We start from the raw sequence: 19,710 nt of genomic DNA, 5'->3' as shown, positions 1-19,710 counted from the left end.
CTTTCTGTACACTATACAGACCCTTTCGTATTCAAGGGATGAGCATTGGATTGAAGAATGCACCTATCACATTCCAGAGTTTGGTTAAGAGAGTCCTGTCTGGGCTATAATACACCAGAGACCCCTCTCCAGATGGCATTTCAATCTATAGATACAGCTGGGAAAAGATCATTCGACCCACCTCTGGAAAGTGCTCCAAGGCCTGCTGCGGGTAGGCCTGACCATTAATTCCAGTAAGTGCCAGATAAGCAATGGTTCTGTAGTGCACCTTGAGCACCAGTGTGGCAGCGGACACCGGCAACCTCAAGCAAGGGTTGTCACCCCAAGCCCTATTTATGCCCACTTGAAACTTACAAATGCAGACAAATGTTTTATAGTGCAGGCTTTTTTTGGGGACTGCAAAAATGCAAAGATGAGGGTTGTGTCAGATAGAAGATTATCTGCTTTGCAGACAAGACTGACTTGGCTCAAATCAGACAAGCCCAGGTGGATGTCCTAGTTTCAGAATTGTTTGGTAAAAGAGAAACAAAGTCTTTGCTTCAGAGCAATCAGTTATGTTAAACTGTAGGCCTCATTCACTCACTCAGCATTTCTCATTAGAAGAACTTCTTGTAACTTTGAAAAAGATTCCTGAGAGGGCTACGTTCCTGGATCACCATGTCTTGTCTCTTTCTTTGCCATTTCTTAGGTTTGTCCAACTTGTTGTATGGTTTGTGTGGCCAGTTGCAGGGATGGTTTGGTCTCGTGTCTTAAGTGGTACTGCGTGATGCCCTAGCCATGAGTGCACATACTCCCTTTGGGTGCTGTATACTAGGACAAAAGATGGACACTGGAGTTGGGGGTGCAGTGTGTTTTGTCAACAAATAATGGCTCACAAATTGTAGAACTGCGAGTTTAGGAAACCCTGAACGCAAATAGACACAAACCTGTCTCTTAAGCTCTTTATTTGCTTGAAGAACCTCAGCCACTGCCGTACTCTAACAGGCCTCCAGGGGTCGCTGCTGCAGTAGTGATATTTCAGCATGGGGCACTATTGGGGCCGAAGGGACAGTAGAGTCTACGTTGCATTGCATGTAACCAGCTCATGAAATTAATTTCTGTGCAGAAATCTCGGACATTGGCTCAGACATGTCCCCTCCTCCTTCACTGCCACCCCCGCCGCCACCTGGGAACCAATCGGATGAAGAGCCCAGCTCACCCCTGTAAGTATGTGCTCTTCGTAAAAGTGCCAGATGGGATCAGCAGTATCTCTAGACTCCTATCCATCCTCACAGGCACTTCAGATTCACCCCCTCCACCTGCACTTTTACTAGTAGTTTCTTAGTTATGGTAAGATGGGTGCTGTTTCTGCGTCTCATAGACCTCACCATATTGTTGATTAGTATTTGCTTGAGATTGGGCGGGACCAGCTATGTGATATTACAAGGGTGTCTATGGCATCTAATGGAAATTCTTTGACGTGAGCTGCCTGTGAGCTTGTCATTGAAACATTACTAAACATTTAGGCCTGGTTAACTTGTCTCATCCCAAAAAAACAAAATGATAATAAAAATAATACATACATAGAGGATCTTTCAGCCAGTTCCCTTCATTCATTGGTCTGTGTAAGTGCCATCACATTTTGCGTCCGCCGACCGCAATCTAAAGAGAGAGGCAGCAGATAAGTTATGGCGAGTGCTGGGTCTTGCGCAGTGCGCTTTACTACGGTCCCAGATTTTCTTCATTCTGGAGCCTGGAGGTGTGGTTCGCAAGTGGTGGTTCGGAGCAGGTTTTGGCTGGCAAAAAGCTATCTTGATTGGGGGCTCTTTGTTTTCTACTTATCGGGGAGGTGATATTGCATCCATGTTGAGTGGATGCACCAGAAGTCTGTGATTAGACTCGAGGTCTTCTGTTTCCCTGGGAAGCAACTTACACAGAAGCATTGGCAAAGCTAATGGGTTTTGTAAAATATGTTCTTTGCTTTGCCAATGCTTGGTTGCGAATGGAGGCGTGAGCGTAGACAAAAGTAACTGAAAAATCGATGGTATATTAAAAAGGTTGCTTACTTTCTTGAGGCATACGCTTTTCAGGTACCTTCATCAGTGCTTGCTCTTCGGTGCTATTGAGCTGCTCAGTCAGTGGCTGTCAAATAGACCCTAAAAATATTACAGTGAAGTTGGAAGGCTACAGCCACACAGCCAACAGAAAAATGGTGAAAATCAATCAATCAATCAAACTTCTTAAGCGCACTACTCACCCGATAGGGTCTCAAGGCTCTGGGGTGGGGGGGGGGTTACTGCTCAAAAAGACATGTTTTGAGGTGCTTTCTGAAGGTTAGGAGGTCCTAGGTCTTGCATAGGTTGGTGGGGAGGGAGTTCCAGGTTTTGTCGGCGCAGTGGGAGAAGGATCTGCTGCCGGAGGTGGTGCGTTGGATGCGGGGGACTGTGGCGAGGTCGGCAGAGCGGAGCTGTTGAGTTGGTTTGTGGAAGTTGATTCGTTCGTTGAGGTAGGCCGGTCCGGTGTCGTGGAGGGCTTTGTAAGCGTGGACAAGGATTTTGAAAATGATCCTTTTGTTGATGGGCAGCCAGTGTAGGGATCTGAGGTGGGCGGAGATGTGTTCGTGGCGAGGGAGGTTGAAGATGAGACGTGCGGCTGCGTTCTGGATTCGCTGGAGTTTTCTCTGAAGCGTGGCTGTGGTCCCTGTGTAGAGGGCGTTGCCGTAGTCCAGTCTGCTGCTTATGAGGGCGCGGGTGACCGTTCTGATTTCTAAAGGAATCCATTTGAAAGTCTTGCGTAGCAAGCAAAGGGTGTTGAAGCAGGAGGATGATATTGGAGAGAGATGAGTCCAGTATGATGCCAAGATTGCGTGCATGGGTAGTGGGTGTTCGGGGTGGCCCAACACCCAGTGGGCCACCAAGAGTCATTCCATGCTGTCTTGTTGGGACCGAAAATGATGATCTCGGTTTTTCTGAGTTCAATTTGAGGTGGCTTGCTGTCATCCAGTTAGCGATGGCGAGGAGTCCGGCGTGTAGGTTATTCTTGGCGGTAGATGGGTTCCTCGTGAGGGAAATGATGAGCTGGGTGTCGTCGGCATATGAAATGATGGTGAGGCAGTGGGGGCGGATGATGTTGGCGAGAGGAGCCATGTAGATATTGAAAAGGGTGGGGCTGAGGGAGGATCCTTGGGGGACCCCACAGATGGTCTTGGTGGCTGTAGACCGGAAAGGAGGGAGGCAAACTCTTTGGGTTCTTTCGGAGAAGAAGGAGGTGAGCCAGTCCAGGGCTTTGTGGCGAATTCCGGCGTCGAAGAGGCGTGTGCGGAGGGTTTGGTGGCATACGGTGTCGAAAGCTTCAGAGAGGTCTAGGAGGATGAGGGTGACTGTTTCGTCCTTGTCCAATCTGGTCCTGATGTCATCTGTACAGGTGATGAGGGTGGTCTCGGTGCTGTGGTTTTTGCAGAATCCAGACTGGGAGACGTCGAGTATGTTGTCTTCTAGGAAGTGAGACAGTTGTATGTTTACTCTCTTCTCTACGACCTTTGCGGGGAAGGGGAGTAGAGAGATAGGTTGGTAGCTTGTGAGGTCTTCAGGGTCTGCTATGGGTTTTTTGAGAAGAGCGTTGACTTCGGCGTGTTTCCAAATATCTGGCAAGGTTGCAGTCTCGAAGGAACTGTTGATGACAGCCCGGAGCTGGGGAGGGATGATTTGGCTGGCCTTGTTGAAGATGTGGTGGGGGCAAGGGTCTGTTGGGGAGGCCTGAACTCCTGTGGGCTCAGCCAAGATGTAATTGACAGTATCTTAAGTACTGGCTGAAGGTTCCAGGGTAAAAGAAGCCAGTCACCGTAGGTAGCTGGCAAAAGCCTCTTAAATTTATAATCTAAAATGTTTACAATAAATGACGTAGGCACTAGATGTGTGAAACTTAACTAGCTTTGAATATGTGGTCAGGATTTTATCAAATCAAACCGTTGAAAAGATTGTTTTCTCTCCTTATTCCTACCTGCCTCTTAAGGTCCTGTCTCAGTGTCACTCTGCAGGCTTTATCTCCTAACCTGTCCCACTAGTGCTCATTCTGTTGCTTTTTTTCTGATGACTGTTACCCGCAGTGCGCTTCCCCTGCCTGCCTCTCCCCGTGCTGCCTGCCTCTCCCGGTGCTGTCCCACTTCCCGCCTCTTTCAGGCGCAGAGCGGTCCTGCAGCTCTTACATGTCGTGTCCTTGTTTTGCAGGGAGGTCCGAAGGTTCAGTGAGAGTCCTGCAGCGGTGGCCGAGGTGGAGGTGAGCGATGTGCCCGCTGCCACTGGTGAGTCAGTGTTACTCCCAAAAGGCTTGGGGAGCGGGTGGGTGGTGGGAGAAGAGGTTATTCATCCTCTGACAACCGCTCAAAACCTTCATAGCTGGATACACGCGTAGCTTGGTGAAGCCACCTTGGTTCTCATATAGAACCCGCTGTGTTAAGCATTATGTCCAGAGACACTCCTTGGAGAAGCCTGACAACCCGCCCGTACCTCCATCATGGGTATTTGTCATTTTAAGTAATCCACCTCTAAAAGGAGGACTACAGCTGTATTTTTAGTGGGTCTAGGTTGGAGGTAGTAAATTAAATTCCACCACTCTTGAAAACGAATCTATACGTCCACCGTGCGCGTATCTGATGGGGACTGTATGATGGAGAGTTTTGAGTGATGGGTTCAGTAATTTTGGTGGGTGGAATGGAATTTTGCACGGGTGGGCCACCAGGCAGCAGGTGGTCTTGGTTTAAAATACTGCTTTAACGTAAAGTATTGTAGAGTTTGTTTTGGCAAAAAAGTTAGATTACAAATATTCAATAATTAACTTGTTTGACATCAGTCAAGAAAAGCCAATCCTTTCCTCATCATTGGGTAGCCACTTACGACTACAATGGTGTACTGCGTAAGGGGTAGAGTTCACAAAACTGTATTTTGAGCATTAATGGGGGATTCAGGTCGGTCATGAAGGTCTTATAAAGTCTTATAAAGAACTCCAAGCCACCTGAAACAGACCCCACATTTTATGAAAGGCTGCTCTTCTTCGACTGGTCGTCTCACGACTGGTTGGCACTAAATGATGTCATATGCCAGAAGCCCAAGCATCACTCTCATGACTGAGTGACATTTCGTGATATGGGCCCAAATGCCGCTAGTGGGGTTCTGATATTTCATGGCATCAAATAGACTGTTCGTCTCTCGAATTGGTCACGTATCTTGACATAAATATTATTGCAAGCCTAATGCGATGATATAATTTCATGGTGCATGGATTTGTCTCCTAACAGATCTGAGAGTGGCAGTCGAGCCGGTGACTTACGGTACCCAGCACTTAACCTCCAGTACCACAGCGGGCGATGAAGAGTCCTCTGGGTACGGTGAGAATCAGCACCTTTATGTGCCAGCCCTGGGTTTCACTGTCCTGCCCTTTTTCAGAACCACTTTTTACCTCCATTCCTTGTCACTGCTGCTATCCAATTATGTTGTGTTATTTCGCAGGTATAGCCCAGATGCCCGGCTTGTGCAGTTTTACAAAGAGGGCAGCATCGGCCTACGGCTGGCAGGAGGGAATGACGTTGGCATCTTCGTGGCTGCTGTGCAGCCCAACAGCCCAGCTGCCAGGGAGGGACTGAAAGAAGGGGACCAGATACTTCAGGTACATCCCCTCCCAACTCTTCATAGGAGACTGTACAGGTGTGGTGGGTGGATGATGGGGAATTAGTGCCGTAGCTAGAAGGGAGTGCTACGTGGGATTACGTCGTGTACTAAGGCACCTTATGGACCTCTGCTGTCGTCGACAGTCTGGAATGGTAGCGTGTAGGCCGAAAGTGGACCAGAAGCAGCACAGTGTTTACAAAACCAATGTGGCAACGACCAAAGTCATGAACTGAAACTGCATTAATGCAGACAGCGATGGAATTCTGCACTGTTCCGGGGGAGACTAATGGAGCAAAATGAACTAACCAAAGAGTCATGTCTGCTAGCATCCTGCCCCTTTGCATTCCACCTTGAATGCCACTGATATTGTGGGTTGAATGTGGTGAGGGAGCATGAGAGAGTAGACCAATGTTTCTGTAAAAGATGCATAAATATTTCTGCCACTGACCAAGTTATTCCTAAGCTCGACTTCTTGAAGCTTGAATGCTCTTTAGTGACTTGTTTGTTGTTCCACTTGGTTGTTTTGAATCTTCCACTCCCATGTAACAGGTGAATGAAACCAGTTTCCAAAATGTGACACGCGAGGAAGCTGTCCAATATCTCATGCAGCTGCCGCAGCACGAAGAGATCATGTTCCTGACCCAGGGCAAGCAAGACAGTAAGTGAGGCCTTGACCTTCAGGATGTAATCATTCACATTTCCTGAATGTAGACTTTCCTACATGGCTGCTTACCATGTTGTGGTTGCCATTGTTTCTTGGGGAGGGAGAAGAAAGTTGAAGGTTTTCTCACCAATCCACTCCTAGATGTTCTTTCAAATAAATCTCTGCAGAGGGATTTCCATTGGGGATTCTTTATGAAGGAAATGTGCAACCCTCCACAAAACCTGTGAGGCTTCTCATTCCTTCCAAGGAAATCTCAGATTTCATATCAAGGTTTGAAGTAGTCATTCATTGATCAGTTCTTCAACCAGTTCCACCTCAATAACATTCACCTACAATAAGAGTTCTAGAGCAGTGGTTCCCAACCTGTGGTCCTCGGACCCTCAGGGGGTCCGCAACATTCCCAGGGGGTCCGCGGGCCTGGGCTGGGAGGAAGGCACTGCTCCAGCTGGTGCCTCTGAAAAACATGTGAATGCTTAAAAAAAATATTTATTGAATTGCTTCCTTTGTGGAGCAGTTTTAAAAGCGCTGCAAACTTCCTCTACATCCAGCAGCTTTCAGACAAAAATAAAAGTATCAGGATTACTCTAGAGAGAAATGGGAGTTTTGTCTAGTGGCAGTTTTGACTCAAAGGTAGCGCAGATGGTCATATGCCTGCTGCAAAGAACATGTATCGGGCAAAGAACAGTATTTTATGTGCAAAGCACAGTGGGGTACTGCTTTTGTCACAGATTCTTTTATTACTGTGCAGTACATAAGTAACCATCAAAATCTAGCTCAGTGAGCTATGAACTGCCATAAAGGAGCTGCATGCAAAATGCATGGCACAAATTAGAAAGTTGTGTTTTTCCCTAAACTTATTTTTTTCCAAGGTTTGCTCGCTTAGAAATACATTCTTATTATTAAAGGCAACGCTAGGCACTGTGTTGTGTTCTGAATCCTGAGTTTGTGCTTCTCCAGACCAAGCACTCTTAGAAAATGCCCACCAGTGTGTACAATGTGAATCCTACGCCTTGTAGGTCCCTGTAACGTGCTCTGACACCGTACACTGGTATGAGAGGTGCTATAAAACAAATGAATGACCTGTGACAGAGAGGCTTTTGAGAGATGAGAGGCCCTTATGGTTTTACTTCCTTTCCCTACCACATAATTATGTGAAAAAGCTTTCTCAGATCTTTATGTACCTAAAAAAAGAAATCACTTGGAAAATGTTGAATCTGACCTGAGGATTCTGCTTTCCAACATAAAACTAAACATTGAAAAGTTAGTCGCCAAGATGCAGCACCAACCTTCCCATTACATTTTTTTCAATTTTTGCAATATAACATAATTGTATCTTTAGCAATTCAAGTATTTATTTGGTGTATGCTTGTTTGTGTATTTTTGGTGAATTACTGTTTTTATGTTTGAAATTTATATCATACAAATTGCTTGGGGGGGCCCCGGTTTCCAGTAATGAGTCAGTGGGGGTCCTCAAGGGTCCTCAGGAGTCAAAAGATTGGGAACCACTGTTCAAGAATGTTGCATTTTTTGATTTTGAGGAATATTCCTGTGTCTTCACAGGAAAACAGATTGACTCACATGGATGCTGGCAAAATATTTTTATAGGGTTTGACAATTTTGTTGGGGAAAAAAAAAAAGGATTCCTGACAGCTGTGCCTCTAAAACAGCAGTCCTCGTTTCTCACAATGGCACGAATTTCTATGTGTCTCAGGGAGAGTTCCCTGTGCAATGACTTTTCCCCAAACCAAATGACTTGAGCATTAATTGTATATTTCTAATTGCTTCCTTGGGAAATTCCTGTGGTGGAATTCATTCAGTCGTTGTAGAACAAGGAAAATCTTTAAAAAACATAAACTTGCTTCCCATTAACAACCCTGATGAGTGAATATAATTTTTTCAAGTATAAAGTTTACAAAAAAAGCCTCATCCACTCCAATTGGGTTAATTCAAAAAGGAAACTTTAATGGTAAGTGGCTTCTAAATGTGTCATTGCCACTAAGGTACATATTCCATGGCAGTGCAACCACTGGGACGCAAACAGCTCTTTCTTCGAGCATTCAATGGGCTACATTTTAACGTGGCAGATCTGTGTCAGCTGACGTTTTACTTTTCTCTGCAGGTGTAATAGAATGTAGTCAAACCTGCTGACAATTGCCACAGGGCCAGGTGTTTGCTGAGATCAAGATGTCTGGAACTTCTGTTATGGATTTCATGCACGTGGAGTTGTACTGTGGAGCTTCTTCAAGAGTTGGGTGTATTTTGTGGAAGGTGTAATAGAATGTAGTCAAACCTGCTGACAATTGCCACAGGGCCAGGTGTTTGCTGAGATCAAGATGTCTGGAACTTCTGTTATGGATTTCATGCACGTGGAGTTGTACTGTGGAGCTTCTTCAAGAGTTGGGTGTATTTTGTGGATCTGTGCTCTGAGTTACTTGTTGAGGGTGGTGGGGTCAGGTTCTGCGTGGCTTTGGCCCTTTAGCTGAACTTGACCCTGGTTCTCTGCTCTGCATATTCAAGGTGCTGGGGATAGAATACAGACTTGGTTGCTCACGTTGGTTGTAGGTATTTGACTCATGGAATCTTAGCGCATTTGTATTATTGTTGTTGTGTTGGGTTTATTTCTAGTTCCACAACACCAATCTTGTTGATGAGATGTTACTCCACGTCTGGATTTCAGCTATTGGTTGTATTAAATCTTGATTTTGGGCTATGTATATTCTTTTGTGTGGCTGCACAGGAGATCTTGGATGCTGTCTGGGTGGTGGCTAGGTGTAGTGAAGCTTTTGTTGCAGGGTATGGCTTAGTTCTAAAGCTGAGCATGGTGTAGGCATTTGGTTGTTGCATTTTCTTTTACCTTAGTTTGGCACATATGTTAGGGTTTGAGTCAGTTTTCTGCTTGGGGTTGGTCTCCTGTATGGCAACATGACATGTTGACTGTTGGTTACATGTTGGTTCTGTGCTTATAAGTTTGCATTGTGGTATTTTAACTTGTGAGTAACCATAGTACCATCATGTGCGGCAGGTATTTTAGTATCAATGGTACTTTTATGGTTTCTTCTTTCTCGTTAGGATTACTGTTAGTTCTAGTAATAGTGTTTTTTGGGTTATGTCTATGGTCTTGTCTTAGCAGTATCACATTTCCCTTGCTTTAACTGTAGGCAAGCATTTGATCCTCCTGCTTTGTTCATTGTGAGCATGCTTTAGCTTGGATCTGTACAGTTTCACCCAGTGATGGCCAATCACTTTGAGCCTAGTTCTGCTCTCTCTGTGTTCATGCTGAAGACTGAAATTTATCATTCGCCCACCTATAAATATGCCAATATCATCCTTCTGGTGCTTATCTCTCCCCTTCATATAGTCTACAGGAAGATGGTGAAGTCGAACGTAGGGGACTCCTTCCACATCCGCACCCACTTTGACTACGAAGCAACTACTCCCTCTGGATTGAGCTTCACGCGCGGTGAAGTCTTCCACATCGTGGACACCATGTACCATGGGAAAGTGGGCAGCTGGCTGGCCATCCGCCTGGGGCAGGACCTGCAGGCCATGGACAAAGGGATCATCCCCAACGGGAGCAGGTATGGTTCATTGCTGCCTGAGTTTAGAAGGACAAGGGGCACTTATGCTCTCTGGTTGTAAGGTTTAACACTTAGAGATGGAGAAGAACCCCTTCACAGACGATAGTGGTGGGTTCAGAGGACAAAACCTGCACTGTGGTGGTGAGGCTGGATCATGACGTAAACATATAAAGAGGCTTGGTGTTGGGGAGATGAGGGGAAAAGGCATTTGTAAACCTACTGGTGGTGAGGTAAGAAGAAGCAGTCTGGTGCTCCTTAGCTACTTATTAAGTTTTTATTATATAAAAGGCAAATTAAAAAGGATTGTCCGAACGAAAGCCTTTGAGTGGAGGTTGATGAGGTGACACTTTTTCAGCACTTTCGAAGGTTCTGAAAAGAACTTAAATAAAAGAGAGCATGTGGTCTTGATGGGGGAGCTAAAGCGTTATCCCTTGTGGGGCATTTGTTCTCCCATCTTGAGGACATCAACGCAAGAAAAATTAGAATGGGTGCTATTAAAGGACGTGGGGCAACCTTCAAAAGGTTGGTAGATATATCGGGGGAAACAAGGTAGCCGTGATTTGGAGCAGCCCAAGATCCTCAGACAAATGTCTAGTAGGGGAGCAGGAAAGCAGCTGAGGAACGATCACACCTGGTACATGCAGCAAGACTTTCAAATTTGTGTCTCGTCCTCTTGTTCCTGAGTCGGCCACCATCTTGTCTCCTCAGGGCAGAGCAGATTGCAAGCTTGGAGTCCATGCAGAAACCCAACATGTCGGCTTCCTCTGGGCCACGGGCTGAGTTCTGGAAGCTGCGGGGCTTGCGTGGTGCAAAGAAGAACCTGCGCAAGAGCCGAGAGGACCTTGCTGCTCTCACCGCCAAGGCCAACTACCCGCCATATGAGAAGGTGGTGCTGAGAGAAGGTGAGTCACTCTTAACCCAAGCACCCACATCGCTGCCTCCTGAATTTTCTCCTGCTCCCCTCCAGCTCCTACCCCTCACTGCTGTTGTATGTACCATATTTTCCCTTGCAAACTTTGTTTACGTGTGTAGAATAACGAGTTATTCATTCTGGCTGTACCTTCTCCCACCCCAACCACACATGCACACTAACCGGAGTTATCTGTATCTAGAAAGAAGGCTTGAGTTTTATTCCTGCCCAGGGACACTGTCTCTCATTGGTCGCTGTGTGTCACTAAAGCAGTAGTGTCAGGTAGCTGATTGACAAGCAGATTCTAGCGATGGGTGCATGTTTGTCTGTTCCTTCGGATCCAAGAGGTAGGATTTGAAAATGTGATCCCAGCAATCTGCGGCACTCAGCTTGAGAATCTAAAAATAATCTTAGAACCACTATTTTCCTAAACATAAAGGCTCATTTACAAATTCGATAAATGCACTGCATTCTCCAACATTGTTACGTGATGTCGTTCTGTGTGACTGAGGTATAATGTGGTAGTTTTTGTGACTCATGCTTAATGCGTCTTGTCTCATAAGAGCGCAGTTTGTGACAATTGTTTCTGAGTACAACTATTTTGGGTGATTTATTTCAGTGTGGCAGTGTTGATTTGCATGTATTGTGAGCATACTATCAAGCTTGATGTTAACTAGCTACTGAGGCCTCTTTAATGGAGCTAAACAGAAACGAGTTATCTATAAGCAACTAGTGGACCATGTAGTGTGTGAATCTGGTTAGTAAAAGCCACAGCAGTGGCCACAGAAGTTGAATCTTAAAACATGGGACATAAATCATTTACGGCGTCTTGTGTTTTATAGTCTTGTCCTAAACGGTGATGGCAAATGGTTATGGGGATCTGTTTGTGGTCCACATGATAATGAATTAAAATAACATGTATGGAGATGTGTTGCATGCAGTGATGGGACGGTGGTTTTAGGATCTGACCCTAGGAAAACTTTGGCTGCTCTGTGTGTTTTTTGTAAGAGAAGCAGCTTTGCTTCTACAGGGTGATCTATAGCGTGTCTCTGACTAGGAGTAGCTCTGTTGATACGTAAGGTTTACAAAGCTAAATTGGTGGACAGTGGGATCGAATTGTCACATGTTTCCTCTGTCTTTTCATGTAGTTTCAACTAGCTGTAAATTACCCGCAATGTTATGGCGACAGCTTCGAAAGAAGGCAGTAACTAACCAAGAATGGTCTCATTGATCCTGGAAGTTGATTGAAAGCCTTAACATTGGTACTGTTATTTGAGCTGTAGCTTAACTTTCAAACCAGTGTTTGACCACTAGTTACCTAGGATTGGGGACTGGAAGCTTAGTGGGAGCTTTGGTGTAGGTGCCCAGAAGAGTGACGGGAATGGTTGCTAACATCCAAAGAGTTCTGATTTTCAGTTATAAAAAGAAGCACAGGCATTACTGGTGATGGTTGACAAATGAGCCAAAGATGGCCGCTGAAGTTTGGCAAAGAGACCAGGATTCTGTGCTGAAGTTTAAATTGCAGCTCAGACTAGAGATGGGTCGCGAACCCAAGCTTTGGCAGTGAAGACCACCGGGACTGAAGGTTAAGGGTGAACCACAGCAGGAGGTTAAAAATGGGTACAGATATTAACGCTGAAGGCTGAGCACGGGCCTCGGAGTTCACGCTTTTGGTTGGCCAACAATCCAGGCACCTACACTGGAAGTTGTCCATTAGTTCAGGCATTGCTATTAAAGTGGTCAGAGTGCCCAAACATTGTACTGAAGGTCAGTGAGACCTTCAATGAGAGGCAAAGCTGAAAAAGCCTACTCATTGGCGCAGAAGCCAAAGTGAGAACTCATATACTGGCCATGGAGTTTGAACAAGGACCCACACGTTGCCACTGAAGGCTGCCCAGTAGTTCACGCATTAATATTGAATATGTTGGCTCAAAGCCCAATACCGACTTTAAAGATGTTGAGCTTCCCAGGTTTTGTACTGAAGATAAAGTGAGTGACAAAGCATTGCTCCTGTTGCAAGACTGAGAATTGTGGTATTGATGCTGAAGGATGATTTAAATGTCCAGTCATTGGCAATGGAGATTGAACACCGGAGTCATTGGAGATTGATGAAGACGCTGACCGAGAAACCATTTGTGAACATGGAAGTCAGAGTCTATATGTATGTGGATGCCACTCTGGTCCTGCTTCTCTCCCTCATGCTAAATACCAACAGAGGATGCATTGTATTTGGAACCAGATGGGTAGCAATCAGTTGAATCTCAATGCCAATGCCAGTCTTTATAGTCCATGACTGTCACGGCCTTTGGCTGTACTCTTAGTGGCCCATGGAACTTGGCATCATCCCTTGATTGGATGCCTCCTGATACTTGCTGAAGATTAGTAATGAGCCTAGTCATTGATGCTAAGATTTGAGCGATGGCTCATGCATGGGGAATTACGCATTAGATTGAAGTCTGACTGAATGCTCGGGAATAGATATTGGAATTTAGGACTGTGCTTTATTGTCTGGGAATAGAGCGTGAGTGTGAAATAAAAACCAGACACAGGAGAGGTGGGTGGGGTGTAGGCTTTTTTTCTGGTGATAGAGGTATAGCGTTGTACAGTGCAGTGAGAGTCAAATCTGGGTAAGCATTTGAGGTGTTCAGCAGGTGTCCTTCTCTAGTGCCCTCTCAGTCACATTCTTCCTTCTCTTCACAGCAAGCTTCAAGCGCCCCATTGTGATTCTGGGGCCCATCACGGACATCGCGATGGAGAAGCTGAGTCTAGAAATGCCAGAAGAGTTTGAGATTGCTCGTAAGTGTCTTGATGCAATGCAAGGAGGGATATCCATTCTGCGGAATACCATGCGTGATGCAACTACGGTCATTAGCTGCAAAACACCCACTTCCCCTCACGCCTACGTCAAAATCATCTTCTAAAGGGCGGCTTGGAAAAGTGGGTGCGGGACGGATAGCATTATTTGGAAATATGTGGGGGGCTCAATTGTGTGGGGCAGGGCAGCAGAACACAGATCCTTTGAACCTCTGTTCGGGGTGGTGTCTCGTCTCCTATTGATCTTTTCCTTCTGCCCCCACTGCAGAGAGCATCGCCCGAGAGGAAAGCTCTTCGAAGGTCATTAAGCTGCAGCTGGTGCGGGCTATCGCCGAGAGGGTGAGTGAAAGAAGTTTCCTCCAGAGTCCTCTATCCTGGGAGGAGTGGGTGATAAAAGCGATGATGCAAATGCACATAAGAACACATGAACATATCAAATCTATTCCAGTAATTGGTACATTAGGTTCTAGCCTGTGTGTGGCCTCCTTGGTAGAACATACCAGCTTGATCCTAGCAGCAGTTCGCAACAGTAATAAGAAAGGTTGGATTCTCATGTGCCCCGGCATTTTGAGGATCAGTCACTAATTCTAAAAAAATTCACATACTTTTTGTGTACACCAAGTGTACGAAAGTCTTCCCCCAACCAGTACACTTCCGATACGCTTGTAGCATGAATACAAGTTGTTTTCTCATCCCACACGTTACCTTATTGAGGCCGTTCAGTATTGTTCACCACACTTGTGTCTTGTATTATGCGTTCTCCAGTGCCGCGCGGGTCGACTGTCGCAGGGCGAGTTTCACTCAGCGGCCCTCGTCAGCCACAGAAACGGCACGCTAAGACCCACCCAGCAGGTGTCATCACTTCCAGGGCTAGGTACTGCTTAGTCCTCATCCCTGACACCTGCAGGGAATTTTCATTTGTTGCAAATTCACTTGTTGCCCAGTGACCTCCATTTACTAAATAGTCAGGGGTACTGAAGTGACATCATAGGAGGTAGCAACATCACCTTCGACTCTGCATCCCAGGAGGCGATACCACGTATCCCTGATATCGAGAGAACTGGCATCACTGAAGCCTAGTGTATACCTCAAAGAGAAAATAGACTAATGCATCACATGGAGAAGCACAACAAATATTAAAATGGTCCTATCTGCTTGCAAAGATGCATATTAATCATATACTAACTGCAGGATTTCAAATGGATCACATAATAAAAATGAACTTTTATCGGCTTGAATTACTCCTTATCTTTTAACTAATTTTAAAATAATTTCTAAGGCACTATCACTCTTGTGAACCTCATATGGGAAGGTTTTATTCATACATAATGTTTCATGTATTTACGACGGAGAAATGTGGAAATAAATAATTAAAAAAAAATGCATTTAACTGATTTCATTTTATGACTCGTAACACACATTGCCCTGGTGAATATATTAAATTTATAAAACTAGTGTAATGTCCCAGTGGGAGCTGCAGAAACAAAGTGTTCTATACAGGGAGCTGTTTCAACACGCAAACAACCTAGACCGCTAAGGATCAGTGAGTTCAGTTACATGTGTCAGATCACTGCTCGCCTCTATAGGTTGGCTGTTAAACAACCCAAAATTTGAAATTGTATATATCCAACAACAATTACATGAAATCCGCTTCCAGAAGTTTTATAACACAAAGTCCATCAGCCAATGTTTTGAAGTCTTCCCAGCCTATGTCGCTTAAATAGATTCTTTATGCGTCATTTCTTCGTATAAAAACAGCCAGCACGATTCGCGTTGTCCTTATGCTCTCTTTGGCAGTCTGAAGCGAGGACGTACGAACAGGTTGCTGCAACGGCATTTTCATACATTAAGAAGCATGAGGACGTGCTGATTTGTCTTGACAAATATTTGAATACACATTTCGTCATGATATTGGTATATACTATGAGCCCAGATGAAGTCCATATGTGAGCGAATCGTGTTGGCTGTTTTTATCTGAAGACATATGGAATAATCTATGTAAATTTCTTCAGCTGGAAACACTTCTAAATATTGACTGTTGGACCTTTTGTTTAAAAAAAACAACAAAAAAAACTAGAAGCAGACTTGATGTACTTGTTGATATACAGTACAGTGTTTACCTTCTGTTCTTGGCTCTGCTTTTGACATCTTTGAACCAGGGTTAGCAGAGCCTTCCCAGGTGCAAGTCAAGGATAGCAGCTGCTGCCTCTGACGCTCCCAAACCATGTCCATGTTGCTCTCCTCACAGGATAAGCACGCACTGCTTGACATCACCCCGACAGCAGTGGAGCATCTCAACTATGTGAAGTTCTACCCCATAGTGGTCTTCTGCAACCCTGAGAACAGGCAGGGGGTGAAGGCGATGCGTCAGTGGCTAATGCCTGATTCCAAGAAGAGTTCCCGCCGCCTCTACAGTCAAGCCGTCAAAATGAGGAAAGCCTGCAGCCATGTCTTCACAGGTAGGCCACCTCTCTCAATGATGGGCTGTCCATAATTTCCATAGGTGGCAAGTTTTGATCCTGTGAAATGAGGCTGCTTCTTCACACTCGTGTTTCAGAACTTTGAGCTCATTTGCCTACTTTAGGAAGGAGTAGTAACTTGTAAGAATTGTTCTGTAGATTGAGCTGACGAGATGGAGACGCAGGTCTTATAATGTGCATTCTTTACCTCTGGACTTCCCGCCATGACAGCCTCATTCCACAGGTTCAAACCGTGCAGATGTGTCCTCCTGCAGGCCGGTATAGAGTCCATCGTCCTGCCTGCTGTGTTCAGAGAGCTTCTGTTTGTTATTGTTGCATAGACGGTTTGTTGTACGCCTCTCCAGTCTGTAGGGTTCGTGGACATGTGTCTTGTCTCCTTCTCCTGTTGAGATGGTGCTTCTTTCCATTTCTGGAGCATCCTCTAGAAGAGTTGTGCCTCAAGGGTGTTACCTCTGGGTCTTATTCCTCAACATACTAAATGCGTTCCTCTCTGTTAACTTTGCCCTTGTTGGGCTTCGATGCACACTTGGCTGACTCAACATACTGACATGGTGTCTGCCCCACCTGTCCTCAGGGTATTTAGTAGGCGCTGTCTCTTATTCCTCTTCAAGCTCCTCTCTTTGTTTTTTTTCTGTCTCAGAAGACTGTTTCCTCCTACAGCATTTTCTCTCATGCTCCAAGGGTGTTCAGGTGCCTCAGCTGTGTCTTGTCCAATAGATGCTGGTGTTTGCATCTCTCTCATCTACACGCGTGGTTGTGGCGTCTGACCGCTCTTGCACTTTTCTATGCGCAGAGTTGACGGACTGTACATCTCAAGCTCTTGGGCTGTGAACTTTCTCTCTTTCCTTTCTTTCCAAGTGATGAGAGCCTGTCTGTCTCTGTCCCATGCCTGCTGCTTTCTCTACTTCCCTCCCTTTCCTGGTTGGCTGTCTCTCCTGCCGCAGACTCTGGTCTCTTGCTTGCCCTGCGCGGTGAGGTAGGTGTTCCCATCCTTCTCCTTTCTGACCAGGCTCAGGTAGGTGGTGTATCTTCTGCCTCCCTCCGCCAGCCCATGGGCAGTCGTGTGCTCTAACGGTTGTGTTTTATTAACAGCCACAATCAACCTGAGCGGAGCCAGCGACTCCTGGTACCGGAACCTGAAAGAAATCATAAAGGACCAGCAGTCGCGCCCTATTTGGACCTCAGAAGATCAGGTGACCGGGGAGGTGTCATCTTGTGGGGTGGAATGAGGGGGCGTTTACAGTTCTCGTGCAGTTACCAGCGACTCTTGCTTTTCCTTTAGTTTTGCCCCTTTGGTGTTCAACGCCCCGACGCCGCCTGCTATGTTTTTTTGCATCGCACTTGAGCACTATTTAATCTTCTTTTCAGTGTCACTCATTCAGTGTTCAGTGTCCCAGCACCGCCTGCTCTTACCTGTAGCCCCAGTCATTCAGTGTTTAATTTCCTGTTAGCTCTTGTTCCCCTTTGTTCTGCTCATTCAGTTTTTCATTTCCCAGCAGCCCCTGCCCTTCGCCATTAGTCCTGCTTATTCAGTATTTAAATGTCCAGCAGCCCCTGCTCCTCCCCTTGCTCTGTCTTGTTTTCCATTTGCTAGCAGTCTTAAACTGATTAAAAATGCATACATTGTGCCTTGAAAATAAGGGTGTTTTCCACGACCTTATCTCAGTGCCAACTCATGATAATGGTTGGGACTCTCGCCAACTTGTGAACCCCACCCAGAAGAGATCAGTTTCAATGGACCGCAATTGCCCTGTAGCACACTAAGCCTGAACAAACGCTAGCATTTTTTTAGGAAGTCCCTGGTGTTTATTTCCTTGTAATTGCTTATCTTTCGATCTCCTGCCCCTTTCAGGCGGATATTGCTCAGGATGATGACCTTCTGAATCAGTCGGCACCCACCAACACAGACTACCTGAGTTGCGACAGCCGTGCCAACAGCGACTACGAAGAAACAGACGGCGAGGGAGGCGGGTACACAGACAACGAGCTAGACGAGGGTTACGACCAGCCCGCTCTTGCCAGATCTTCGGAGCCAGTGGAGCTGGAGGAGCCTTACATGAGCCCCAAGGCGGCTGCATCAGCGACTTACTCTGCCGCGCCCTACTCGTCCGCGCAGTACTCGTCAGAGGACTACTCGGCTGCCCGCTACCCCGCTGCATCCTACTCGCCCACACAGGTATGTGAGCAGACCCGAGATCCAGTGACGACTATTAGCATATCCCACTAGAAGCCAGATGTAAATCTCATAGTTTTACACATACAACAATATGTTTAGATTTGTCTGGCTGGCTGTTTGGACTGTTTTTAATGGCCCCTTTGCTCCGGCACTGCAGTGTTTTGCTGGTCCTTAGCTCTGCGACGATGTCTTGTCCACATTCAGGACCCATGGTAATGCTGTGGACTGCTGACACCCTGCCTCTAAGGCGGTATTGTTCTGTTCCTCCTTGGGCTCACGGTAGCACTGTATTCTGCTGGTCTATTGATTATACCAGGGTTCTGCAAAGTCGGTCCTGGAGAGCTGGGTCCATGCCAGATTTTTAGCATATCCACATTTAGAAAAAAGATGTTTCAGAAATCTACATGTTTCTAAATGTGGAAATGCTAAAAATCTGGCATGGACCCGGCTCTCCAGGTCCGACTTTGCAGAACCCTGGATTATACTATAAAACTTTAATCAACTGTCTGTGTGGCAAAGCTAAGTCCTGCTGACCTCATAAACCCTGTATTTTTGCCTTTCCTGCACTTTATGGAAGTGCAATGCTTTAACTTCAGTACAACACAAGAAATCCTGAAGACCCATTGACTTACGTGGGGTGGCGTCCCTGCTGTTTGGTTGATAGTTTTTTATTCTTAAATTATTAATATGGTGGAGTCCCTTTTAGTTTTACTCAGAGGAATGAAATCTCAGTTACTTGGGGCCTCCACCTGTGCAGTGTGGTGAACATAGTTGGCCCAGTCTCAGATTTGGGTCCAGAGTTTCTGGATCCTTTGCATAAACAATGAAAACCTACAAAAGCACTTCAAAAAGACTAGAGCCCTTATTACTTCGGATGATCCCCAGGATGACCTAAGCTCACCCCACGTGATAATACTGGCTATAAGGTCAATTATCTTAAGAAAAACTAGTATTGAAGGTATAGGAGCTCTAATAACGCGTGGGGGTTGCCCGTGTCCCCAGAAGGTGTTAACATATTCCAGTTTTCTTCGTATGTACTATATTTAACTCATCTAGTTATCCAACTGTAGAAAGTTAGTTCTCGGGTGTCCCTACAGGTCCCTACAGGCTTTAGCTCTGGTGCAAGATCTCAGACCGACACAAAACACGCTCCACACAATAGACCTGCACCATATTGAAAGGGACTTTGGGTCAGCCCTCTTTGGCTCTTGGACTGTTGAGGGGTAGCACCATTCAGGCATTCGAAAGGGCTGTCAGTCATATTTTAAGATCCGCCCATGATCTGTCTTGGCCATATGTAGTTGCAGTTTTCTGCTAATTGTGCTGACAGCCGTGAAGGTAATGGGGGCGGAGGGGTAGGCTTCACTTGCACTGCCACAGGAACGGCAGTGCGGCCCCCCCCCCCCCCCCCGTACGGAGCTCAGTACTAAAACAGCATGTAACGTG

The 19,710-nt window shown here is 45.9% G+C and overlaps 1 protein-coding gene across 3 annotated transcripts in view; it reads left to right on the top strand.

The window, feature by feature from the left end:
• Window positions 1-19,710, top strand: part of TJP3 (tight junction protein 3) — a 135,770-nt gene that overhangs the window by 103,598 nt on the left and 12,462 nt on the right. For all 3 annotated transcript variants that reach the window (XM_069216213.1, XM_069216214.1, XM_069216212.1), the window contains exons 8-19: window positions 1,106-1,202; window positions 4,206-4,279; window positions 5,273-5,357; window positions 5,484-5,640; window positions 6,192-6,300; window positions 9,665-9,884; window positions 10,593-10,786; window positions 13,495-13,590; window positions 13,877-13,947; window positions 15,857-16,067; window positions 17,181-17,281; window positions 17,941-18,264. In XM_069216213.1, coding sequence (XP_069072314.1) covers window positions 1,106-1,202; window positions 4,206-4,279; window positions 5,273-5,357; window positions 5,484-5,640; window positions 6,192-6,300; window positions 9,665-9,884; window positions 10,593-10,786; window positions 13,495-13,590; window positions 13,877-13,947; window positions 15,857-16,067; window positions 17,181-17,281; window positions 17,941-18,264 — 1,739 coding nt within the window. The remainder of the gene's footprint in view (window positions 1-1,105; window positions 1,203-4,205; window positions 4,280-5,272; window positions 5,358-5,483; window positions 5,641-6,191; window positions 6,301-9,664; window positions 9,885-10,592; window positions 10,787-13,494; window positions 13,591-13,876; window positions 13,948-15,856; window positions 16,068-17,180; window positions 17,282-17,940; window positions 18,265-19,710) is intronic.

Source organism: Pleurodeles waltl, chromosome 12 (genome assembly GCF_031143425.1).
Source record: "Pleurodeles waltl isolate 20211129_DDA chromosome 12, aPleWal1.hap1.20221129, whole genome shotgun sequence".
In the NCBI taxonomy this organism is placed as follows: Eukaryota; Metazoa; Chordata; class Amphibia; order Caudata; family Salamandridae; genus Pleurodeles; species Pleurodeles waltl.
Note: the sequence above shows the minus strand (reverse complement) of the source record. Positions and strands in the feature narration are given on the sequence as shown.